This window comes from Aplysia californica, unplaced genomic scaffold (genome assembly GCF_000002075.1).
Source record: "Aplysia californica isolate F4 #8 unplaced genomic scaffold, AplCal3.0 scaffold01016, whole genome shotgun sequence".
Lineage (NCBI taxonomy): Eukaryota > Metazoa > Mollusca > Gastropoda > Aplysiida > Aplysiidae > Aplysia > Aplysia californica.
Window position 1 is genome coordinate 165955 of NW_004798286.1, and position 27356 is coordinate 193310.

General features: G+C 37.4%; 1 protein-coding gene across 1 annotated transcript in view; it reads right to left on the bottom strand.

Moving 5' to 3' along the window:
• Positions 1-21278, bottom strand: part of LOC101848008 (sterol regulatory element-binding protein cleavage-activating protein) — a gene marked incomplete at its 5' end in the record, with an annotated part of 36179 nt that extends 14901 nt beyond the window's left edge. Inside the window, 20 exon segments of the mRNA XM_013089670.2 lie at positions 784-991; positions 1544-1663; positions 5885-6225; positions 6844-6959; positions 7422-7714; positions 8718-8911; positions 9292-9450; positions 9867-10015; positions 10313-10672; positions 11433-11531; positions 12591-12685; positions 14375-14487; positions 14861-14987; positions 15484-15665; positions 16043-16157; positions 16791-16867; positions 17389-17526; positions 18258-18418; positions 19896-20034; positions 20962-21278. Of these exon segments, the coding sequence (XP_012945124.1) occupies positions 784-991; positions 1544-1663; positions 5885-6225; positions 6844-6959; positions 7422-7714; positions 8718-8911; positions 9292-9450; positions 9867-10015; positions 10313-10672; positions 11433-11531; positions 12591-12685; positions 14375-14487; positions 14861-14987; positions 15484-15665; positions 16043-16157; positions 16791-16867; positions 17389-17526; positions 18258-18418; positions 19896-20034; positions 20962-21092 (3317 nt within the window).
• Between the last annotated feature and the right edge of the window lie 6078 nt (positions 21279-27356).

Sequence of the window (27356 nt, forward strand, 5' to 3'; positions counted from 1 at the left end):
TGTACCAAAAAACTTTGGTATAACTGAACTCAGGGTAGTTCAACGTTGATAGTGCCAAAGAAAAAAAATGGTGTTTACAATTGAGAAAGGCATATAAAAATCAAAGCAGCAGTCTGCCCCGTGCCCCTGCATTTACAAACACTAATAGAAACAGCCATACAAAAAAAACATCCTGTTTAGCAATAACCACAAGCAGGGAACAGTCCTTTTATTTATACATTAAATTAGCAGGTTAATAGGCAGTGAAGAGGCAATAGTCTTAGCATTAGCGAGGTTCTGACATACACAGTATGTAATATACAGGTAACAACTCGGTAAAATAGTATTTGACTCGAAAGAAGTTCCAAGTTTGACTTTTTTTTTTATAGTAGAGGGTTTTACGGCGCTCTTGCTCACAAAAGTCTTGGGGCAAATACAGACCACAGCCTAAATAGAACAGCCTTACATCCTCAGAGCTATAACGTACCAGGACACATACTTTTTCAGGCAGAAAGATAAAACATTAAAAAAGATGCTGGATTGAAAAAAATAACATTAAGCTCATCTGTCTCATTTGTTCTATGAACAAAGCATAAGCTTCACAATTTTCAATTAAGAAGTAGGAACAAAATCACTTCAAACAGAAACCAAATTTTAACAGTATTAACCACCGGGTAAATAATGAACAAGTTATTCATGTCAAATCCTTTAGTACCCTTTTAATTCTAACATAACATTATGTTTGAGAAAACAAACAGGACTCAAGAACTAGAATCCCCAACGATCACAAAACCATTCACTCACTTGTTGGAGACAACACATAGGCCAGTGACTGGCACCTGACTAATGGCATAGCAGTAGCGCAGCTCGCCTGTCTCCGCCTCCCACACCTCCACCCGCCCGTTACCGCAGCCTGTAACCACCAGACCATGGAGACAGGCCAGGCACCACACTGGCGACGACTGTTCCAGATCTTCCTCATGAACCGCAGCCTCAAAGGACGACTGATCACCTGGAAGACAAGCAAAGAATGATAGATCCGTTTTCCTCTAGTTGGAAAAATGGTGAACTTTGCTTGAAGTGATAAAGACATACTATTCAAAGTAGAGAAAAAAACCCCATGATGATAGAGAAATAAAAGACATGATATACTGGTACTGACCAGTTGCACCCTCTACACAACTTGCAAGAAGAGAAGATGATGACTTTTGTAAATGCTGATATTTTAAAAGGGAGACAGCCAAAAGTGTGCAGACAAGGGGATTCACCAAACCAACAACTTTTGAGTCAAAGAAATTTTTACAAATAGAAAACATTTACTCTTTAAGTAGAAAACACAATTATTTCCGGTATTTTTCTAATAAAATACTTGTAATCCTCATTATTTTGACTCACAATTAAAATCTATGACTCAACATTTGTATACAAATAAATGTTTCAAAGATAAGCCACCATCTAAAAATTATCAACAGCTACATGTACTTCAAAAATACAAAACATACAATTTTGCTTAAAAGAAAGCCACACAAACAAAAAGATGAATAAATAGTTTCAAGGTGTTTACCATAGCTCCAGCTTCGAGACCTTTCATCATATGATGATAACAAAGTGAGATCATTTGAACTGTGTACCCGTAAATCATTTCCCTCTTCTTGAAGGTACCTGCGATGCTCTTCATATACCCCTACGCAAAGAAAAAATACAAAAGAAAAAAAAAAGATTGTTATTTAAAGTACCAGAAAAGCCCTAATAGCTAGATGTATTGAGAAAATTGTTCTCCAACATTTTAATTCGAACCTCACAGTTTTCTTATTTTAATGATCAACATTAAAATTCTCTTGTCGTCATCAGAATTACAAAATCAAAAAACATACAGAGAGACAAAAGAATAAATTCTTCCATTAATGGCTTAAAAAAACAAAACAATTGTCATTGATGTCAACAGCAAGCTGACATTTTATGCACAAGGAATTCGTGTTATTTGATGAAAGTAAAAGATCCATGTATGTAAGCAAAATTGATCAGTAAATAGTATGCATCAGAAAGATCTATAGGCAAAACATAAACTTTATATCACACAAGAGAAAATAACAGAAAATGTTTTATTTTTGTCAAGCTTTGCATGCAAAGGTAAAAAAAAAAGTAGTGATATCTATTAGACAAACTTCCCGCAAATTATACAGGGTGATTAAAAAAGAATAAAGTCACAAGTATTGTACTCATAATCAACTTTAAGTTCCTGTCTTACAAGTGTTCAATGTGGCCACCACAAACAAGCAGCATGGACAGCATCAGTGCTATAAGAGAATTCATCCCAGACCTGAATTAGCATATTATGGTCTATTGAGTTGATCACTATTGTTATTCGATATTTAAGATCATTAAGGTTAGTGAGTAGTGATGGAACACAAACGTGATCTTTTATGTGATCTCCACAAGAAAAAATCATGTACGGTGAGGTCTGGGGATCTAGCAGGTCAAGCACAGAGAGGAAGGTCTTTCTAACACTTTTTCATTTAATAAAGCTTAAACCATAAGATGCTCCATCTTGCTGAAAAATGAACTCATGCAAATCGGCTTGCAGTGATATGAAGAGCCAGTTTTGGAGCACATTGAGATAGGTTTGTCTTGTGGCTATATTATTTCCTTCAAAGGAAGAATGAAACGACAACAGTACCCCCTGTGACAGCTATTCAAATGTTAGATAACTCCTCTTTCAAATTCCAAATGGTCACTGACTCATTCCATAATGACGCGTGAGAACTGAAGCAAGGCATCATAAAATTGGTAAATTCTTTATTTAAAAAACTAGATCACTCCTTTTTCAAATGGTAACTGATTCCTTCCATAATGATCTTTGAGAAATGAAGCAATACGACATAAAACCGGTTCATTCTTTTTAATAACCCTGTAGTATAGAACTATTATAAGTCATTCACAAATCCTTTGACAGACTTATACACAAGCAGAAAACTAACTGTCAGCAAAGAGAATAATAGGTAAAAAATGGAAAAATAATAGCAGTTTAAGAAAATGTTGGTACACAATGAAAAGAACAAAACAAAAAAATATAGCAATGACCACGAAAATCCTTTTTTTGCCAGAAAATGTTTGCAAATAGGTGCATTTTGTAGCTTTATCTTCACAGAGCATGGAACTTTTTGAATTTTTTAAATCCATCAATAAACAAAAAAGTTACGGATTTTTTAATCAATTAATTTCTGGTACACTTTTATATAATGAAAAAACCCTAAAATATGGGACGTTCTTCGGTGAGTTTTGAGACAATATTCGTCATAACTCGCTCATTTCTCTGAGTATTTAAAAGAAACTTGGCAACCCAGTACATTTTCTAGTGCAGAATCTAGTTCTGCTTTCAGATTTTTCATAGCTATCCTATTTTTTGAGTTATGAAGACGTTTATAGGTAAAAATGTTGGCCGTTTTCGGTGCGTTTTGAGACAATATTTGTCATAGCTCGCCTATTTCTTGGAATATGTAAATGAAACTTGGCAGTCTAGTACATTTTTTAATGCAGAATCTAGTCATGCAGTCAGATTTTTAATATCTGTCATACTTTTTGAGTTGTAAGGACATTAACAGGTAAAAAAGTGGCGTTATTTACAGATTTACAAAGATTATCAGTCATATGTTCTCCCAAAGTCATGATATTTGAATGAAACTTGGCAACATAAAAGGTTCCTCCTTGCCAAGCAATGCTCTGGATCAATTTGTCCCAAAAATGTAAGTAGAGAGCTACTAATAAATCCAGTTTTGTACTAGTAAAAGCATGCATACTTTGTTATAGAAAATAAGATCGTCTCTGTGTATATCCATTGTTGGACAGTGTCCTATTGCGTGGTAGATTAAGATGCGTTCAGATAATATAGTTTACAAGTCATGGGAGTATTTCGCATGTGTAGGCTACAACTCACACAATAAATGTAACATATTTACACCCCCCCCCCCTTCTCTCTCTCTCACGCGCGCACACACATGCACGCGTGCGCACTCACGCACGCACGCGTGAACGATAACAATGTATAAACGGGACTATCTTCCCAGACTGGACTAAATAAGTACCATACTCTTTAATAACAATCTTAATGCCTCACTTTTCCCAAACAGAGCACACAGGACGAGTCCAAGTGTGTGCTTTCCCAAGAGGGGGGAATAGGCTTTCATAACGCAAACACAATGCCATACCACTTCTCAAGATGTTTGCTTTTCTGTTTCAATTCTTCTGTCATGCAATCAAGCAAATAAAAATGACTACATCTATTGTATTGTGACTAAAATGCAACAAAAACGCAAGTTATCAAGGCCCCCGTTTAGTTTTCAAGTATCCTTCCCCCCCCCTTTCCATTTCACATAAGCGGGGCCTCGTTTGTAGGGCCCGAGGCGACCGATGGCTGATGACGTCACTCAGTGGAAATTTCCACGCCGCCGGCCGTTCACCCAGAACGCGCAAATGGCAATGTCGCTTTTTCCCTTAGTTACTCCCACATTTTTAAAGATTACACCAAAACCGCTAAACACAGAAGCATGAAATTTTAAGGGAATAAAGAAAAATGGTGTACAACGTATCAGTCAGTTTGACAAATCACAGCTCAGAAAAACTTTCAAAGTGCACCACATCAACCACTTTCGCAAACGTTTTCGACTGCTTCTAGGATGGGTACAATGTTGTCAAACTGCATACTACGAGATTGACCTCTTTTCTGATTGGCTGTCAAGTTTAATTCATATCCATTCACGAGAAGCGGCGTGAGAGCGAGTTGAAGACAACAACCTTTGCGTTAGTGCGTCCCATGAAACACCCCCGCGGCGGGGGCCAAAAATTGGCAGAACAAAATGCGCTCGGTGGGCATTGCTAAAAAATATGACACCAAATGAATGTCCCACCCTTTAAAAAAAAAAATTTAATTAAAATCAAGTTCATTTGTATTAAGAAAAATATAATGGGAAAAAAAAAATTGCGAATAAAGCAATACATTTCTCCGAAACTTATATGTGAGACAGCGTGGTGGAATCAGGCTCTCATCAAAATACTCAAAGTGAAGAAACTTGCATTTTTCCGCAGGTTTATGAATTTTTATCAAATTTTTGTTTTTTGGCTCAACACCTTTCATGCCTATTAAAGAACTGAACTCTGTGGAAAATTTTCTGAAAAACGTTGATTAAAGGCACTAAAAATGTAAATATTCAGTTACCACAGACTCTTAAGCTAAGGAAATAAATCATCTTTGGCGGCCATTTTCTCACTAATTTTACCTCTGAAAATAGGTGACCTCCCCCTCCTTCTTTCGCAAATTTTTCGACTTGTATTCAAAATAAATGGATATTTTTTTCACCAAAATAAAGACAATTGAACAAGCTTTAAGATGATACCAAAAACTCTACCTGCCCAAAAATTGACGAGAGCCTGATTCCACCACGCTGCCTCACATATAGTGTTAACAGGATGACATGAAAACAGTGACCAGTTACTTTGTTAAAGCCATCATTGCAAAAATGATCATTATTTTAGGTGAAAAGAAATGAAAATAATGATCAAAAATGAAAAGGCGAATGTTCTATGACAGAAAAGTGTACAAAAAGCACAGATTTCGTAAAAGAAATTAAGGTAAAAATGTTGTACCACATGCCTCATGAATTTAGATTACAGCTGCATTATACAGTAAAAATCTAAGAATGGAAATATGAAATTAAAAGAAAAGTACTAAAAAGATCAGAAAATCAAAGCACAGACATTACCCCAATCAAATTATACTAAAAAATCAAACTTAACTACTGAAACTTAGTGCAGCGAAGAAGAATCAGATAAACTAGAGTAATACAGAAAAGTGCAAAAAACTGAAGAAAAGAAATCGCATGCAGAAAGGCCACAAGAAAATAAATCAAACCTTCAAATAATGTCTGGAAATCAAAGCCATTCGGAGAGCTCTGAACAAGGGGACCATCCATGGATGAAAACTCTGTGTTTATCGTTGACGACAGATCTGGCTTAACATCCTGCGACTCACGGCTGCTCTTCCGTCGACGTGAGCTTCGTCTACCATGTGTGGAGCCTGTGTGAAGGGTAAATGAGTTACCTTTCCTGACACGAACACCGTCCCCTGAGGCATCTCCCAACAGAGAGCTCTCTGACGAGCTGCGACTGCCATGATACTCTGCATACAGATCGGCATCGCTGTCCTCAATGTTGCGACCTACACAAGGCCGCCGATGTGCTGGTGGGGTAATGCTGAAAAAAAAAGATGTTGAATTGGGAAGTTTAATGCCACATCCGACATAAAAACCATGTCGTTCAAAAATAGAAAACCTTGATCCCCGATGGGGCATATAGCTGAAACAAAAACATTGCAGAATGGAGGTGAAAGAAGTTCATCTTGGGTTGAGAACCTTAAACCTCTCGGTGTTGGCAAAGTTTAATCAATAAATATCAAACTAGTGCAATAAACTAACTGTGAACTGCACTAGAGAAGCAAAAACTGTACAGCAGGTTATTTTCACACACTTATTTTTTTTTCTGCGCATTATCCATTTTGAGCATTTTAAATTCATGATCTGAGTCACCTCGAGTCATGTGTTCCGATACAGTAGTGACCTTTCTAAAATTTCACAAATGATTTTATTTTGCGAAATTCTTTATAACATGTGAGTACAAGTCAATTGTGAAAAAAACGGTATACAATATGCAAATATCATGTCAAGCACTTGAAATGTTCAATGGGGGAGGGCAGAATATGATAAGTAGTCAAGGAATGCTAGTGGAGACATATTGTACACCCATATGAAAATCTGGAAATCATAAAATGTATCTAAAGATCTTTCTTCTGCATAAACAAAAAGCAGTACGTACCTCCTCCTTATGATAGTGTTAATACAATCTCCCGAGTTAGAATCCCAGATCTTCAGATGTCCTCCTAAGCAACAACTGACAATCAGACCATTGTCACCGAGCAAACATTCAATATTCTGAGGATTTTAAAAAACAGTCAACATTTTTTTTTATTGGAAACAAGACATGGGAAAAGGCAATGTGTCCAAATTGCGGAAGCCTAACCACGTTCAGGAGAACAACAAGATTTTAGACTCGGCAATCAATAAGTTACTAAATATCTGAGACCCTCTTTTTTATTCTTTAGATTAACGTAAACTTTTCTTACCATTTTCTTTTATAACTAATACTAATTACCCTTTCCCAAACAGTGAGAAATATGCTCAACTATAAATGGTGTATACAACCTAGTTTTTACATTATTCAACCATACAGATAGGCTTTCTGAGATACCAGATTATTGCATTCATTAAAAACAAAAAGTGTCATCTCTTTAGCTACAGTAACACAAAAGATAGGCTTTCTGAGATACCAGATCATTGCACTCATTTCAAACAAAAGTGTAAGCTCTTCAGCTATAACAAAACACAACTGGGCACCTGTGAGTGGCCGGAGAGCACGAGTGGGACAGACTCTTTGATCTGTTTGATGTAACCGCGCGACCGCCGCCTGTTAGCCCTGGTCCAGGAGTGGCGCCAGCGAGAGTAGTTCCGTGAGCACATGCAGCGGTACAGGTACATCATGAAGTAGGTGATCACAATCACAGACAGGACACACAGGACAATGGTGATCACAAACTCTCGCTGGGACTTGGGGTAAAAGGGGTAGTTGTGGGGTGGCAGGTGGCTGCGCTTGCCGTGAGAGTCATTCTCCGAGGAGGAGTCTGAAAGATCTGTATAGATACAGAAGATAATAATATTGTCTATGGGGTCCATTTACTTCTTTTTCAATCAACCTATCAACCTATATTTACTGAAAAGCAAAAAGCAAATCATAATTCTGTTAAGAAAATATACAAAATTTAAGTATAAAAAATGGGAAAATTTCAGAGAAACTTCCTTTTTCCAACAAGTAGGCCAGTGTAACCTATTGTTTGTTCTACACATTTTCAAGCTCCAGTTTATCAAACTTTGTGCTTATGTGTCTTTCGAATCTTGATCATTCATGGAGACTTTTTCTATGACAATCGGAAAAACTGAAAAAACACACAGGGACCTTAGAAGCCAGCCCAAAGAACAAGCCAAGCCAAGCCATAAAAGAACATTTGGCAACCCTGTGTAATATTTCTTAAAATCTCTTCATTAACAAAACAATTTAACTATAACAAAATGAAGAGGCTGTGGAATTCTGAGGGAGAACAATAAACACAACCCAGAATATCTTATTCAAGACAGTGTTATCACATGAGATAACCAAATTTTCCTATTAACATTTATAAGCTTAAAAAAAGGGACTCACATGGTTTGGGTATTATAGCTCTAGACACTTCAGTTCCTTGTAAAAATTACTTTCAGTTTAAAGATGATTTTTAGATTAAAGCCACAATTTCCCTTTTGTGTCTGGGGTAAAAACCAAGGTCCCAATTTTGATGACAGCAGAATCAACACAAAAAATCTCTTGGTCTTGAGCTCAAAAGGTGCACTTGTCCAATAATGGTCCCTGCTTACACTGACATTAGATGGAAGTCTGCACTTATAACTGCACAGACAGAAAAGCAACAAAATACAAGAATACAATACTGAAAGACTCTGATGTTTATGTGGCCTGTGCACATTACTTGTTAAGTTAATACCAAGGATTATTTCCAAGACCAAAGTTAGCCATTGATTTTATCTAGAACACTTCCTTTCATGATAATGTATTAAACAGAAACACAGGCTTCTCTGTCAACTTACCAGGGTGTGGGTCTTCATGATAGGAAACATGAGATGAGAATTGCAGCATGTCGTGAGGCAGGGGCCCAGTGCCAGTTTCCTGGTGCTCCCGCTGCATGTCGACTGTCTTTCGGTCCGACTGATGTCGCATGGAAATGGCTGTGCTAGGTGGTATCAGGTGTGAAAGGTGAATGCTGGGCAAGATGCTGATGTATCTGGAAAAGTCATCAATATTGCTGCCTTTATAAAGTATTATGATTCATTCCATAAATAAATCTACAACATAGCCTTGGCGACTTTAAAGAAGACTTATATAACACATATTGGTCTGCAACACCTTGAGCAAAGCTGATGGGAAACAAGGGCACTGTACAATATCAGCTATCATTACGCTTCCCACTACAAAATAAAAAACATTCTTCATGGCAGAAATACAAAACAAATATGACAAAAATCTTCAAAAATCAGTCAAGAGCACTACTCAAAAGCAAATAAAAAAGATGTTTCCCATTGATTCACTATCTATAAGCAAAAGAAAAAATGTTACCCAGTATCTAGACTTCACTGTGTCGAGACTAGAAAAGACGGAACTTACCTGCCAGACAGTGAGATGTTGTAGTAATGGAAAAGACCTGGCCAGTGATTGAAAGACAACAGCTTCCACATCTCCAGGTTTGAGTGTTCTACGGGACCAGTGGCTAAGTCGTCCTCACGTAGAGCCGAGCCCATGTGGCCCTCCTCTTCAGGCCTCATACTGGTTGAGACGTAGAACAAATAAACATATGAAAGACTTTTCAGATTAAACAACATATAAATACAAGGAAAGTGCATATCACAAAGAAAAAGTGGCCATTTGATAAAATTTTAGAAATCAGACGCAGTTTCACTCTTTGGGGATCATAGTTGTCATACTGCTATTCCCGTGTACTCGTCTTGCTTTTGGTGTGCCATAAAAGAGGTTACCACCAAAATTCCAACTTACGTGAACCACCACACCTCTAACCAATACTTTCAGGGGGATTTTTTTGCAACAAACCCCTGCAATGGCTTAATATTTTTAAAAAAGACATATTATGAGTTGCATAAGTAAAGACAGGCGAAGAAAGCTGAACTTAACATCTTTACTTCAAAGGTATATCACACTCTAAATAAGGCCAAAAGAAGACATACCTCCCCATATCTACAGAGACGCCTGAATATGCAGCCCCCTGTCTGAAGACAACATGTCTTGGAAGTGAACTTTGCTCATCTGTTCCAGTCAGTTTGTCAACCAGACCTGTTTTGTGTAGGATGAGAATGATCCAGATCACTGTGCACACCTGGGAACAGACAAAAGGTAAAACAATTAAATATTTTTTCAGCAACTGTTGCTATTGAAAGATTCAAATGGTAATCAAGAAGTGAACTTTTCTAACAATTTTGTTTTTCAATTCTTTCTTCCGCATGTCAAAGAGAACTAAATACTTTTTTACAAACTACACGTTTATCAAGCTATTGAAAGCAAATGGAAAATAATATAAAATCAGCTATATGTTGTAACTGCAGCTCTTTTTACAACCTCTTTCTCACTTTTTCACAATCTTGAGAGTAAAATACACAGAACTTAAATCCTTTACCATTATGAGTTTCTGGACAATGCGAAACCTGGCCAAGAAGTAGAAGAACTTTACTCTACGAGGCATTTCATATCTGGGTCGTTCCTGTTGACTTTGATGTGAATGCCCAAAAAATGCTTGTTGGTCACCCTCCCTTTGTGGAGATGGTGATGGCGTCCGCTGTGCAGACAGACTACGTCCAGAGGTCGAGGGAAATCCTGAACCGCTACGGTCTACAGGGGTGGATGAGAGGAGTCTGGGAGAAGGGCTTGCCTGACGTGGCACAAAAGGACACAACACCAGAGGTTGAATGTTGATGGGCGGGCTGGAGGTGTCATCCTGCACAGCACGCTGCACACTCTGTCTGTGCAGATCTGAGAGCTGAACATGAGGGGACAAATCAAATAATAATAATAACAATATTAGTAATAGTAATAATAATAATAGGAATCTATATAGCACTAGTCCCTGGAAGGCTTTAAGAGCTGTGCAATGCAGAATTATCACTCAACTGATAAATCAAAAGACAGAAAATGCACACTATGAGACCATTTGACAACACACACACACTCACGTACACAAACGTATGCATAAACGCACTCCCACGCACGCAAACATGCGCACATTCACTCACACTCATACACATATACACACAGACACATACACACACAACTTCCAGACCAACACACATTCTCACATCTTGAACAAATGTGTCCAGACTTTTTTTTAAAATCTCTCTCTGATGTTATGATGCACATCTCTTTTGGGAAGGAATTCCAAATTTTGGGGGCGGGGATGAATAAATCTTTGACCCAACTTGTAAAACTTTGCAGTGTGAATTATGAGAATCTCATCTACAAATCTGAAATGAAAAGGGTCTATGAAAGGCTTCCAAGAATAAATACACAAACGCTTTTTAACATGCAAACTACTTCGTGTGTTGCAACAGAAAATTATTCATCTTTCTCATATCATCTCTCTCCTAGCCAATGCACGCTTATAAATAAAGACAATGTATCAGAAACATGATGTTGCCCAATGTAGCCGATGTTGAAAGTCAAAAGTCTTCTTAAAAGAGAACAAGTGGTTGACTCTAAATTAAAAAGAGACAGGAGCAAAAGAAGAAACTCTGGTTCCATACCTCCATACGACGAATATCCACTGACAAAACTGTGGCAAAAAAAGCCATCTGTAAGTAGAAATCTGACAGCACACCCACCAGGGCGAAGGCACAAAATTCCTGAAATAAAAAGACCATAAATTAAAAGAACATAATTTTTCTCTGACATTTAAAACAGCTAGGCATGTAAGGGGCACTGTGGACATTACAATTCATACAATCAAGAACAACATTATAACAAGTTCTCTTTGCCATAACAGTACTTACACACTGGCTTTGCTCAAATGGACCAAGAATATTTTCTGCGAACCAGCAAGTAACAAGAAACTCAGCTTCAAAGGCCTTTCATAGATCAAGCAACAAAACAAACATAATTCCGTATCTTCTATACATAACTTAAACAAGAATGACAGTTTTGGACACGTTGAAAACACACTCCAGGCCAGCGTGGTGAAATCAGGTGCTCGTGAAAACTATGAAATCAAAGAAACTGGCATTGTTCTGGGCTTTGGGAAACTGTTTTCGAATTTTCCTTTTTTTGGCTCAACACCTTTCAAGTCCATTTAAATACACATTTCAGTGTGCATGTTACAGAAAAATGATTAAAGGCACCAAAAAAAATGTAACGTTCCAACTTCCAAGCACATTCAAGTTTTGGAAATTACCACACTTTGGCAGTCATTTTCTCGTTAATTTTATCTCTCACAGCAGGGGACCCCACCTCCGCCAATGGCAAATACTTCAAATTAAATTAAAGATGGATGGGTATTTTTTTTTTTGCCAAATGCAAGACAAACGAACAAGCTTAAAGATGATATTAATAACTCTATATTTCCAAAAATTGATGAGCTGGTTCCACCACGTCGCAACATATACAACTATCCTACATAGCAATTAACATGCAACACTTTCAAGCATGGGGTACTTTCATCGGTGTAAGTTATCATTGCACCATATCTAGAGGCTTTTCTAAACAAATATTCAGCCCTAGTTATGTCTGACAACCTGTACACCTTGCACAAAAGTGACGAAACCAACAAATTTGAGCGCCAGAAGCTAGTGAAAATGCATCAGCAACGCTTTGATAGGAGAAAAAGTAATATAATATAAGTTATCTAATCCGAACTTCAACTTTCCACCCAATGGCATCTAAACTAACAAAACTGACATGAAGCTTACCTGTATGGCTGGCACAAAAGTGAAGAAGCCCACAAACATAATGGCCAGCTCTGTAAGTAGATTCTTTGTAATATACCATCCTTCCCTACTCAATCCTGAAACAGGAAAAATTCAAAACAAAATGAAGTGTCTCCAATAAACAAATAAAAATGAATAGAGGTTAAACGTTTTAAGCTCAAGAAGCAATTGTGTGGAGTACATGACAGAATTTAGAGCTCAGTACTTCATCCTTCCTTACAAAATGCTTTATAAAAGGAAGATACAAAATTACAAAAACTTCTTTTAGGTCTTCAGAAGCAATGCTAACAAACAACAGTAGGGAATTACATTGAAAAGGAGAGTCAAAAAGGCAACACCTATCTAAAAGTATTAAGTCTGACGTTTCTGTAACATATGATCCAAAGAAAAGTACATGGACATTGACTTTGTGCATGTCGTACAAAGTAAAAAGAGGAATCAAAAGTAAAAACAATGTGAGTAGTCATTAAAAGTAAAGCATTCTTGTTGAACAAACAAATTAACTGTATACAGACCTGCCACTCTAAGAAACCTCAAAATCAGGATGTCAGGGAGAAAACATCGGGATTTGGTGAAAAAAATCGGGATCAACAGCAAATCACCAAGGTGACTGCCAAAGTTGACTTAAAATTTTTCCAGGGGTGTCCATAAATTCCTTGGCCTATATGCCCCCTGTGTGTCTTTGTTTGTTTGCTTGCGTGTGTATGTATGTGTATGTGTGTGTGTGTGTGTGTGTGTGTGTGTGTGTGTGTGCATGCATGCAAGTTATCATTATTTTTTGTAAATCCTGAAGCATCGCGTCAAGCACTCCTAGTCCAAGTGTCTATACCCCCCCCATACCAATAAGTCCCAAAATACATGAACTTTGGTCGACCCCATCAACGGACGGTCCCGACACGCAGAACTCACACGGCTATGTCATGTCACGTGACGCGAATGCGCGATTGAAACAATTTTATTAACGGGTCCGACTAACTGCACGTTCACACAAAACACTCGGATGAGCGACAGTCGTTCTACTTCTAGAATAACGACGGCGGCCGACCGACCAAATGTACCAACAAACCTCTCATCCCACATGTGTTTAGACTAAAGCAACGACAACGACCGTATGTTAGTCTTGACAGCCCAGTTACATGTAGTTGTGTAAGGGTTAGAAAGACTGTCGCTCGTCTGAGTGTTTGATGTGAACGCGCAGTTACCAGACCTCGGACAAGGCTTGTTTTGAAAGTAACAGCCGAACTACGAATATTATCGATTATTAAATGTTTCAAATTGTAACAGTTACCAGTCTATCATCGGAGAATTCTAAGTGCGGGAAAAGACCACACACAACTTAGGGCGAGTCAACTACTAGATGTGGCATCGATATTTTGGGAAATAGTGCTCCGAGTTCCATCTGACAAAAAGTTCGACGGGTGCTTCCCGCGATAAAGGAGAAGGGGAGAAGGCAGAGTATGTTTTTAGAAAGATCCAGCACAACAGCAGACTGGGACAAAAAATCGGGATACACGCGATCGAAATCGGGAAAATCGGGAAAATCGGGAGGATTGAGATTTGGGGCAAAAAATCGGAATATCCCAACTAAATCGGGATGAGTGGCAGGTCTGTGTATACTACAAAAAGAAGAAGATATACAACAGCATGTAAAACTAAGATCAAAGGAAAAATCTCTGTTAGCGTCAGGGCAAAAAAGAGCCAAACTCGAAAATATACTACAACTTTCAATGGGTTTTTTTTTGCTGAAATAGCAACAAAAGCCAGACCTTGAGCCACTCTAATCTTGACATCCAGATGCACAGGAGTGGACACAACTGACTTGGTGATGACCAACACATTCTCCACACCAATGATGACCACCAGGTAAGGGAAGATCTCACTGAAAGGATATATACATCACATATGATAAACTATTTTTGCTTTTTGAAACTGATGAAAAGCTGCTGAAGGACCTAAAACTTACAGCATATTACCTGAACTATTCAAAGGATTATAAAAACGTCATATTAAAAGGTCAGATGATTTTGCTAGCAAAAACAACATAAAAGTTATGTCTCCAACTCATTCAAGTAAACACAGATGGAAGCAGGAACTTAATTTTTACACACTGTCAAGATTTATTATTACAAACTGCTAATACAAATTTTGCCTTGATTATTTTCGGGGGAATGAAGAAAAAAGTATTCAAATATAAAGTACTGCTGAAAGACCTGGAAAATCAATATAACAAAGAATGAACTGATGAAACTCACCCTCCATTCAGAGTTGGAGTCAAACCAAACAAAGTACAAATACTGACAGACATGATCAATGATGCCACCACTGTCACCACAGCACTGATTGCCAGCCCAAGCTTTGACTTCACCATGTCAATTTTGCCTGCGAACAAGATGCAAATATGTCAGTACACGCACATTGAAATTCAGAAAGTCCACTTTACAGGTTCCTGATTAGCAAGATGGCAGCACAACTACCAGATACACCATATTACACCATAAGATGTTTAAATGCTTTCAAACTTCTGACTTAAGACATGACTACCTACCAGAAAAAAATAATGACAATTCAAAGGAATTTCAATTTAATTTTTCAGAAATATGAGGGCTGCAAACTTTTGTGAAGGATTGGAGATGGGTCTACAAATATTTCAGATTTACTTCAAAACAGATGAAAAGACACACATAAAGAAGGCTGACAATGTGACAAAACAAAAAGATAAAAAAGCTAAAGTGAGAGGTTTTCACTCTAACAAATAGGAGTATAGCTGTAAGAAGCAAGTCAATAAACTTTAGCACAATCTTTATCAAACATCACAGTGGAATAGCCCAAAATGAATACATATCTTAAAGGTGGTCTGGGCCAGGGCTGTACTTACGAACAGAGAAGTAGAGGTAGAGCAAGAGCACAAAGTAGGTGACCAGTAATGGTGTGTACTCCACGAAGTAGTTGCTGTCTTTGAAATGTACATGAACCATGTCCTCAATCTGTGAGTTGTTTACATTTTGCACAGTGTCTGGATGGCGACTCTCGAGTTTTCGCAGCAACTGTGAAAGGAAGCTGAAAAGAAAAGATTGACATATTTTAAACCATGTAAATTTATAAAAACAGCTGAATTGGCTCATAATTCTAAATTTACCTTAAAACAAAATCCTCCACTGTGGGTCCACAAACAATCTATTAAAAACTACAGGATTCCTAGTTATTCTTGAAACGCATAAACAAGAAAAAAAATTGATCCTCTCTAAATTTTCTTTGCAATACCAAGATACCAGTGAAAGTGAAAGACATGTCACTCAGATTGTCTTACACGTCTAGAAAAACAACTTCCACGCTCAGTAAAACTTGCAACCTCTTCAGATCTGAATTTCATTGATAAACAAATAAATCCTGCAGTATGAACTCAAGGCTCTAGTACGTATCTCAGAAGCACTTACTTTGGGTCATACTTCTTCAGAATGATTGTCACAGCATACGTGATGACTCTTTGCCTGTTGCGGAAGTAGTAGCGAGTGATGCCAGAAAATTTCCAAGGGACGCCAAAGAGCAAATCTAAAAAAAAAACCAACACATTTTTCACGTGGAAACTTAAATAAGTTTCCATTGATCATACATTTAATCAAAACCGCGGAGAGGGGAATGCAAAAGGTAAACTCTTTCCATCTCCAACTACTTCCAGCTTTATCTGAATGGAAATAGACAATTCAAATTTATATATATAAAAGTGAAGGGATTTATTACACACCTCAATGACACCAATCTTTTTACTGTAACCCATATATGCAGTCAGTTTCATCTCAATCTTTTCAGAGCACAACGCAAAATCTATAACACTGATGTCTTCAGTAACAAATCTTTTTCAAATATCAGAGAGAACACCTGTGTACCTGAAGACCCACTGAATAATGTAACAATTTGAAAAATGCTCAAAAAGACAGCATACTTTACTTTTTAAATGTCTTTCAGGTCAACATTCTTTTCATATCCAAGCCTAACTGTAAAAAAACGGCTTTTCGTTTCAGAAAGTCTACACAGATAGGTGACATAATTTAATCTATGGAGAAACAGTATTACTGTACAATTAAATATCACAGAGTCAAAGCACAAAGATGAGCAATGTTCAACAAGTAATATAGCTACAAACATATTTATTCAGCAAGAAAGACATGTAAAAAAAAAAATCACCTCTTGAGGTCGGGGAGCTCTCAATTTTGCCATGCTGTTTGTAGATTGTCCTGATGAGTTCACCATCTTTACGAAATCTATCAAAAGTACGATATCGAAACGTGTGATCAAGAGCCATGATGGAAAAATTTGTGTGCAAGACAAGGATCATTAAATTAGAAATAACGGCTTTCATCAACAACTCCTAAATCCCGTTAACCGCGAAGAAGCAAAATGTAAAACAATCTAAACACCACTCTCTTAACACGATGACTGTTAGGCCCTACACTTTTTTAATTTAGAAATTTACACACCAATGTACCAATTAGATGACAATCGCGCTGCCCAAAAAACACAAAACAAAAACAAAACAACCTGAAATAAATACACAAAATCTATTAAATGTTCTGCTTGCCAAGTCATTTTTGGTTGTTCAGCAGCCAACAATATCACACATTTTATAGTAGTGGTGGGCAAACTACAGCCTGAGGACCGCATGCAGCCCAGAAAATATTTTCATGCAGCTCACTAAAACTTTGTTCCATATTTCTCTATGTTACAAAAAGCATAAGAGGAAAGAAAACACATCCATATGGTATAACAAGGCAAGATAGCTTACCTGTCAAAGTCATGGTTCCATAGATTTGCTGGAGAGAGAATGAAACAAGAGTACTCTGGAAGTAAGTGACGCAGGTGCCTTGCACTCACTGGTTCAGACACTCTGTAACACAAATCTGCCAATGACCTCTCAGAGCTCCTGTAAAAAAAAAGATTTGTTTAAGATTATTTTAAAAATTACACAAAAAGAGATAAAGCACCAGCAGCCCATTTCAGGAAAGCTAAAAACAAATTTTAGCCTTGTCATAAAAGGATTCCAGACTTTTTAAGAGACAGACCGGCAAACACTACTACATGGTACTGAACTAAGGGGTGAAAATGACAAGTTGATGGACTGAGAACAAGAACAACAACAGCTGAGGTTTAGTTACTTTTGTATGGGGTTTTACTGCGCTTGCAACTGCATAAGGTCAGACTGGAGATGGCTGAGGTTTATTAGATTTTCTACTGAAGAGAAATTATAACATTACATATAGAAAGGAATAAAGTACCTGCGATGCCAGAGACAAAGGTATTTCATATGGAATCTCAATACTCTCCAGAAAAATGGGACAAATAAAAACTCAGCTGTAATTGCATCCATCACATGAAAAAAAATAAGTGAGCACAAACATTCTTTTCAAAATTACATTTATTGAAACCCCAACCTGAGATTTGTCAGCGCTTCATCTGTTCTGTAAATCTACAATATTATAAAAAATGCTATATATGCCCAAAAGTTTGTAAAATACTTTATAGGCCTACACCATATGCAAACATGGCAACCTATCAAAAAAGTACTGTTCAGTGAAAAAACACACGGTACGACCATTAGAACAGAGTACGAATAAAATGCTAATCTTGTCAAGAACAAAAGTATGATATGGTTACCCTTTTCCAACTTTCAGATTATTAAGTTCTTCTTCAATGCTGAACACAGTAGCAAGTGGAGCTCTGAAGGCATCAGAGACAACCATCTCCCTTTCCGGCCAGGGTGAGACAGCAGCTTTCACCACAATTTGCTGGATGTATGCCACAGGCTCCCCCACAAACTGGAAGTAAAGATTTGACTTATTACTTTGCCTGTTGTCCATACAATTGATAAAAATATCTCCCATTTTCCAAAAAATGCAGAGACATGGGAACTTGATAAACAACCTTACATCTCACTATCGGCAGAACAAACAATTAACAAAACTTGGCATTTCCGTTAGGGTAAAGAGAAGCACATCGACATAATAACAGTCATTTAGTGATGGAAAACAGCAAGACGACAGACAGAAACACCAGAGATAGAGAATCAGTTTCTTTACTCAAATGTGAATTTCATCCCATGAAATATTGTGAATCATTCTGCAATTAAATTAGAGAATCATTGAAACAAAAAATGGTGAAAGAAATTAAAGCATTTTAAAAAGACAGACTGCAGGTCAATTAAAAGATGTTTGCCATATTCATATCTTGAAAACGAGAGACTTGCTAGAATAAGAAACTGCAGAATTTAAAATTAATGAAGGGATGATGATATCTGTGTTATTACAATATCAGAATATAATTTGTCAAATATAATCAAGTTCTTTCATAACAGACAATATGTACTTGTGCCATATTGGTCTACACGTTTCATCCTTTGATGTCGGTATAATTGTATAAATGTAATAATACAATATTGAAACTATATTACCTCGAATACAAGATCATAAGTAGCAATTTCACAGTCACTTATTAAAAAATTAACATTACACAATCCATTCATAACATTCAGTAAACTTAAGTAATTGATCGAAAATATTTTGTGCTAGAAAAAAGCAAGACAGACAGAGAGAAACACCAGAGACAGAAAATCAGTTTCTTTACTCAAAAGTGAATTTCATCCCATGAAATATTGTGAAGCATTCTGCAATGAAATTAGAGAATCATTGAAACTAAAAATGGCAAAAGAAATTAAAGCCTTTAAAAGGGACAGACCGCAGGTCAGTTAAAAGATGTGTGCCATATCCACATCTTGAAAACAAGAGACTTGCTAGAAACTGCAGACTTTAGAATTAATGAAAGGATGATTATCTGTGTCATTACTATATCAGAATATAATTTATCCAATATAATCAGGTTCTATCAAAACAGACAATATGTACTTTTGTGCTATATTGGTATACATGGTTCATCCTTTGATGTCTGTATAATTGTAATAATACAATATGTAATAATACAATATTGAAACTACAGTACCTCGGATACAAGAGCCTAGGTAGCCATTTCATTGCGACTTTTTAAAAATTAACAATTCACTATCCATTCGTAATATTCTGTAAACTTAAGTAATTGACTAAAAATAAGGTGAAAAACAATGCAAATGGGTATAAATGTTGACAGCAACACCTGAACATGCAGGAAATGAGAGAACATTTCATATGGCCTTCATTCCATGAAAAAAAATACAACCATGGTTTTTGTATTTAACAATATGTAAAAATTGAAAAATGACACAGATATATAATACATCTAAGAAAGATAACATCACTATCTCACCCATCGAGGTCTCTTGAGGTCCTCTTGTGAGCCATCTTTGGATGGCGCAAATGTCTGAGGGGGAACTGTGTAGCCAACTTTGGGAGTCCGATGTTGGATGGGTGTGTTTCCCGACAAAGGCAGGGTGCTCAAGGGATAGCTGAGAATTAAGTAATTTAAACATTTACCTTGTATTACAACATGGTGGAATGAGGCGCTCCTCAATTTTTGGGCATGTGGAGTTATTGGTATCATCTTAAAGCTTGTTTACTTGTCTTGCATTTGGCGAAAACAAATACCCATCTAAATTGAATAGAAGTTGAGATATTGGCAATTGAAGGAGGTGGTGGTCATTTGATTTCAGAGGTAAAATTACAGAGAAAATGGCCCCCAAAGTTGTGGAATTCCATAGCTTGAATGTCCATGGAAACTGAAAATTTTCATTTTTGTGCCTTTAATCAATGTTTTCAGTCAAATCCACACAGACATGTTTTATATGGCTGTGAAAGGTGTTGAGCAGAAAAACAAATTCAGTAAAAAATAGCCAGACCGGTGGGAAAATGCCATTATGACCCATTTGCCTGTATTGACGAGATCCTGGTTTCACCGAGATGTATCACATTTTATAACATTTATTTTGTTATCAACAGTTTCTGGGAATCACTAAATTAATAATGCACTCTTCTATTTAACTTAAATGTTCAAAAAAAGGGAATCAATATAATCAATTTACATGGTTCTGATGGTAGAAAATGTTAGTCAAATTCTCCATATTTATCACAGGTGTAAACAACAAAAGAATTTCCAAGAGTACTTCGGCACTCAGAAAGAAACATTGGCTTAACCCTAGGCATAGAGATACAAAGTTCTAAGGAGGACCTGCTGCCACCAGCAGCCTTTGCGCTAAGGGCGGGGACGTCCATTTAGAGATGAACGAGAAGAAGAAAAAAAAACAGAGTACTTTTTTAAAAAACGGTGCAAATTAAAAAAATATCCAGCAAAGGAAAGCAATATATGTTTTTCCATTTAGTAAACGCAACAAACTCAAACCAAAAACAATATTCAAAGATTTGAAATTTCCACTCACCATGTTATGAAGACAGAGATTATAACCAGGACAATTGTGGCATACTGATGGCTAGCACAGAACAACCCATAAGTGTAGTAAATTTGGGCAACACGATCATGAACAGACTTGATATTGGGCATTCCGGACATGTGGGAGAAATTGATAAGGATGAATGAAGTGTGTCAACCCAACTAACAACTCAGTCATAAAAATTAACGATCATTTCTGAAGAGTCAATTGCTGTTCTCCTTCATTGAGCCAATGCAGTGACTGTGTCAAATCTAAATCAGAGTCAGTATCCTCAGAGTCAGGCATTTCTGTTTCATCAACAGCGTCTGAAATTTAAAGAAAAGAACAAGTGAAAGAATTATAATTGTATTTGAGTATAGATATGTAATCTCTGTAAAAAAAAGGCATATTTAATCTATATATCTACTGGATGTACTTTCAGCATGTTCACTTCATATATGACATTTTGGAAGTGCTGGAATGATGAGACATGAAACTGTGACAGAATGCTAGACAAAAAAGTTACCCATTTAGAACAGTGAATACTGGTCCAAAGTTTAACATCCTTCTGCAGTCTATAAACGGTTCTGCAAAAGGCTACATTCCAACTGCAACAAGTCAATGCACTTTAAATAGCAGAGTACTGTGGGCTACATGGGTGAGATATTAAATATAGAACTTCAATAATGGGGTACAGGCTCTCTCACACTCCAAACAAGACAGTGGCTAAACATCTGGATTTATCAATTTTTTACTTCAAACAAGCACGATGGGGCCTAGAACTAAGCCAAGGCCCTTAATTTCACTTTATTGTTATTCTCACATGAAATGAGGAAGGCATGTAGGCCCATGCTGACCTGACTTTCTCATGTGTCTCTTCTCTTGAAATACACAAGTCAAGTGGTATCATTAGAATGTAGACAACTGTATTCAATCACTCGACAATTCATGGTGTAGAGCGAATAACACTAAATATTTTCACATTATATATCGTAACTTGATACCTTTTGCTTTGAATTAACTTACCATATTGTCAAATAATAGTGACTCAAAAACAGATGTCTATTTGAGCAATTTTTTTTCTTTAGATTTCTTCACAAGACACCCCTTAAATGAATTTATTTTTATACTACTTACAATAAAATTGAGCTAAATCCTTTCAGAATATTTCTTAGGAATAGTTACAATTTTAATTTTCTAGTGGAACAGCACTACATATTTGACCAGTGATAACTTTTACACCTCTGAAGGCATTTAGCTCAATATTGACTTTGGTGACATAAATGGGCCTTTTTGTCAGGCACCTTCCTTCTAACAAAACATTTTTTTTTTTACTGCACAAAAGTCACCTCTAAGATTTCACTCTGAGAGACTTCAGTACATTCAGAATTCAGCTAAGATCCCACATTTCAGACAGTAATTTATAGAGAATAAAAACCTGGGAGAGTGCATCTGATCAACCCAGCAGCAAAAATTTGTGATAATTGTACTGCCTGTTGCGTCACAGTTTATCTCCTCTCGTGAATGAGATCACACCTCCATTGTAAAAGTTGGTGACTGGGAACAATGTTTGTCTCTGAAGGGATGACAACGAGGTATAAACTCATTGACACCTTAGTTTTCCCCAAACAGCCCTTCATCAGAACTGATATTGATTGATCACACATAGGGTGGGTAGGGCCTGCAAGGCTGCATTAAACAGTAATCTCATCGAACTGTGCACTCATTGTTGCTTTCGTTTCCCTGGCGGTCAGTTTTCTATGTCTACGCCTGAATTTGCTGGACAGGCTGGATTTTAATTGGCGACATGAGCAGGGAACTTGGTCAAAGATGAGAAAGCTACAAATTTGAACACATGTTAAGGAGAGGAGCAGTGGGAGAGACCTAGATCTTGAGACCTGATTGGATAGGTGAAAATGGAAGTCGTTGTGTGACTGTGATTGGTCATCAAGATTAACCACTCTTTGCTAGTCAGCTCATTTCAAAGTAAGGGGAGATCATTTTAACAATTGTGGGCCTGATCATGAGGTAACATAGATTTTTCCCTTGATGCTTCAGGTAAAATACCGTTTGCCTAAGATCATACATTCCCCCCCCCCCCCGAATATAAGCTAGGGTTTTAGCTTGAAGGTTAGGGTTAGGATTATAATCTGGATTTCATATATCTTACGTTATGGAAATCCTTCCAGTTTTTTGGTTTAGCACGCTTTATTCAGATTTTGTAGATTCAGGTAAAAAGGGTCACAACGAAGTTCAGTTAGTAATTTTAAAAAATATATATATATACATAGAAGAGCAGCAGTAACTGACTGTAGTCTTATCTCAAGACCATATATGGAAATGCAACTTACCAGAAATAGCCCTAAAGGGAGGTATTCTGTAACAAGCAACCACTGGTTAAGGCAAGGGAGGGTCAGGGTTGGGCTAGGGACTATAAGCCGGGCTAGGTCCGGCTTTCTTTGTGTTTGTTGGTCGTTACAGGGTAGATATATAATGTCCTTTTGTCTCAAACAACAAAAAATTAATTAAATCTCAAATTATCATTTCCAACTGTGGCCAGGGAATTAAGATTTGAGCATGATGCGATTCCTTGAATGCCATGCATGATGATTCTTATTTCTAGTTTGGGACTACCTCGAAGGGGCTTGGCACCACACCTTAACCTTGGAGTCTAGAGGTAGAAAATCGTGCCAAGCCCCTTCCCACTTCCAGGATGGTTCTCGTTAAGGCATGAAGCTACAGCGAGCGCCTAGCACACCTATGTGATTGGCCCAAATATAGATGAAGTATTTCCACCATCTATTTTTGTCTTCTTCCGTGAGGAGGCCCCCAGCAGGGTCCAGGGACAGCGTCCCGGTGGGGGTTCAGGTGGCGAAGCCCCCGAAGAAATTGAAATTTAGTACTTTTAGAGGGTTGAAAATGGCATTTGGGAGCCTGTTTGAAGAGATTGCCAACAACCCATACTACCTATTTTTTTCACCAAGATTTTGTCTTGTTTGATTTTCTCACCAAAATATCTTTCCATTGATGGCAATGGTTAAAAGCAGGTTCCCCTTCCATTGCTATAATTCAATTAATTTGTCATTGTACCATTGATAGAATGCAAACCTGGATATATGTATTACCTTTACAATACAGTTACACATATACCCTAATTTTCCTCAATTTTCACGCCTGAATGTCGCATGTCACAACGTCGGAACACCACTTCGAATTATTCTTGATTTCAGTAGTTTTGGTATACATTTCTTTCATCGCTGCCTTTATCGTGTTCCCGTGCCGTAGAATCTTCGCATCGATAATTTTTATAGATCTATATATTATAATAAATTTGCAAAAAAAAGTTACTTTCTGACAGCAATTAGACCAAAAGTAAATATACTTGATTAACGCACAGATTTTCCAGCCGCGGCGACAATCCGAAGATAGACAGACGGAATGAAGGAATGATAGAAAGGAGGAAAGTGATTTTGATCAATCTGCAGGTAAAAAAATGTACTGCCAACCAACTCACAATGAATGCATGGAGGCATAGCGGAATAATGGCCGATAGCAGGAAATGTGCAATCTGGCAGGTTTCTATTTACATGAGCCATTGCCAAAACGTGGGGAAAAACACACACATCTCACATTAGTGTGCATAAAAATGTGATGCATCAGTATTTATTCCTCCAAAACTTATATACACACATGTCAAAAGGATGTAGAACCTGCATTAGCAGTTTCAGACCCCATGTTCAGCTTTACAATCTTGTTGTAAATTTTGTGCCAAAAATGTTCGTCTTTTAGTGATTCCCGGACTGTCATTTCAAGCACATCAATGCAACCTTCCAAGAATGTCCAAAATTTAGTGTTTTTTGGTGGGGTTTTTTTTTACGTGTGCTTTGATCCTATGCTATTTGTCATCGAGAAAGGTTAACTAGCTCAAGAAATCGGTTTATTTGTTTGCAAATAAACGAACAATTCGGATCACTTGTGCGTCAGTCATGTCGTCATGGACTAGGTGTTTCAGAAAACACCATTATTTTTCAGTAGAATCACCGTAGCTGGTAAAATGTTTTTGCTTTTCGTCGTTTATTCAATACTTCAAAAGCCGCAATGTGCGAAAGGAACATCGGGTTCCTAGATCTACGATTTCGGTCGGCTGTTTAACATTCGCCTTGATTGTCGTCACCTTGTGATGTGCCGGAAGTTCGAATTTCAGCCCACTTTTGTTTTGAACAGGTCATCAACAGTGCCCGGATATAATTGTTTTCTCGAGTGACTTCCCCTTACCCGCTTCCCCAGAACAGCGGAAGCAACGGGGGAAAGAGAAAAACGAAAGTAGTCATTTCTGTCAGCGTTCGGTGACGCACAAGAATCTTACGTTGAATGTGACGTACAGGACTGTTTTGCGTGTTTTTAGGCTACTTTGTTGAATATTTTAGAGAAATTGCAGTGTTCACACTGGATTCCTGGATCAAGAGTGATGTGTGAACAAACTTCAAGAGATGGGTCATTTCTGTGGTTATAGATTTAGCCTTTGTGTCATCATTGTTAACCCTTAGAGCGCTGACTTAGAGTTCTTTCCCCTTATATTTTCCCTCTGTGCTGAATATATTTTGGAAAAACGCTGTTTGCACATACGCTTTTTTTTTGGCTAATAACTTTTTTATTTGTCAAAATTTCTAATAAAGGTAAGAATAAAAGTTTTAGAATATTGAAAGTTCTTTAAGAATATGTGAAGCAAAAAGTATTTTGTGAAGTTATTGTTGTAGTAGTGGTGTTGGAAATGACTGTCAAATAAAAACTGCCCATTCATTAGTTCTCCAGAAATCTAGAACAGAGTCTGGATGCTTCGTAGGCCTACGTTATATTCCACAAAGTGTTAGCTCTAGCATCAAAACCCTCGAAATCATCTTCCGATTCAAGGAAAATACACGGAACATCTTCATCTGAATCTGATGCAATAGTATTTTCATGTTTGTCGCAGGTCGCCATCGCGAATTTTCAGACTTCACTGTCACTTGACTTCAAAGTGTAAAAAAAAAACTCCTTGCGCCTCAATCGAAACCCGTGACAAGAAAAATGGCGACCGAAATCAATTCTGCGTAGCCTACCAGCCAGCAGTATAAAAATTAGTACTTGATTCGTTCTTTTTGTATATCGTGATGTCTATCGCGACCGGCGGTCGCGATCAGCACTTAACGGAAGTTCGGGCCGTCACGACCGGTGGTCGCGATCAGCACTCTAAGGGTTAAGTACAAGTCATGTTTGTCATCACTGTATGTACAAGTCCTTCTCCTTGTACCCTCATATCCTCAAAATGAATGGCCCCTTCTCAGGGTGGGCAGGCAGTCCACAGACACCCCAGTCCACATATTAGACATTATATTAGTTTAAAAATTGTTTTACACACATACATGGTGTTTTTCTGGTACTGAGGCTTTGATAACTGTATTTGTACAGCCTTTCACTGTTGTGATGTGTTGTCAATGATAATGACCAATGTGTGTCCTTTCTTGTACATTGACATGTTCTGTGCACTGCGTCATTGTTACAAAGCTTGTCATTCATATTACCATTATGAACGGAGTTCAAAGTGTACAAAGTCTTCGTTTACTAAACAAATGGAATTTAAAGTCCATAATTTGCCTTGCAGCTTATATAATTATCTGTTTTTGTCATCACTGTTACATGTTACAAGAAATACAGTGGTTGCCAAACCAATAGATCCATATCTCCAAAACCCTACATCTCCTTGCTCTGATACTCTAGGAATTTGAGATTTGAATGAGCACTAAATGTCAATCTGTGACTGACAGAAAAGGGAGTCAAATTGGTAAGACAAATTTTTTTGCACCACTGAATCTCAAGAGAGTCTTACGTTTTGGCAATTGCTCACATAAGCTATTGCCTAGAGTAGAGAATAACCGTAAATATCCGTAACTTATACAAGACGATATGAGAAGAAGGCGAGTACGGATCTTTTGCTACGGAATTTCGGTAGTCCTACGCAGTCGCTGTTTTTTTACGGAGGGAGTTGATAATAATGGAGAAACAAGTACAGACCTAGATCTAGCAGAAAGTACGGATTTCCGTAAAAATACCGAAGAGTGAAAGTAAAGCACTGATAATTTGATGTTTTGCAGTTAGGTTGCATCCTTGCCTCGTTCTTTGCGTTGCCTATTTGATTTGGTCATCAACAAGACTTTCAGATTTCTTCTCTGGATGTAAACAAATCGGAGGTGGACTTTAACGAAAGAACTATAAGATCACCGTCTAGTCTAAATCTAGATCTAGATCTAGACTCGGTAAGATTGAAGAATACCGGACCAGCAGACTGACTTTGCCTATGTCTCAACCTTAGGAATTCATAATTTTCCCATTTTTAATATCTCTCAATGGAGAATCTCGGACCGATA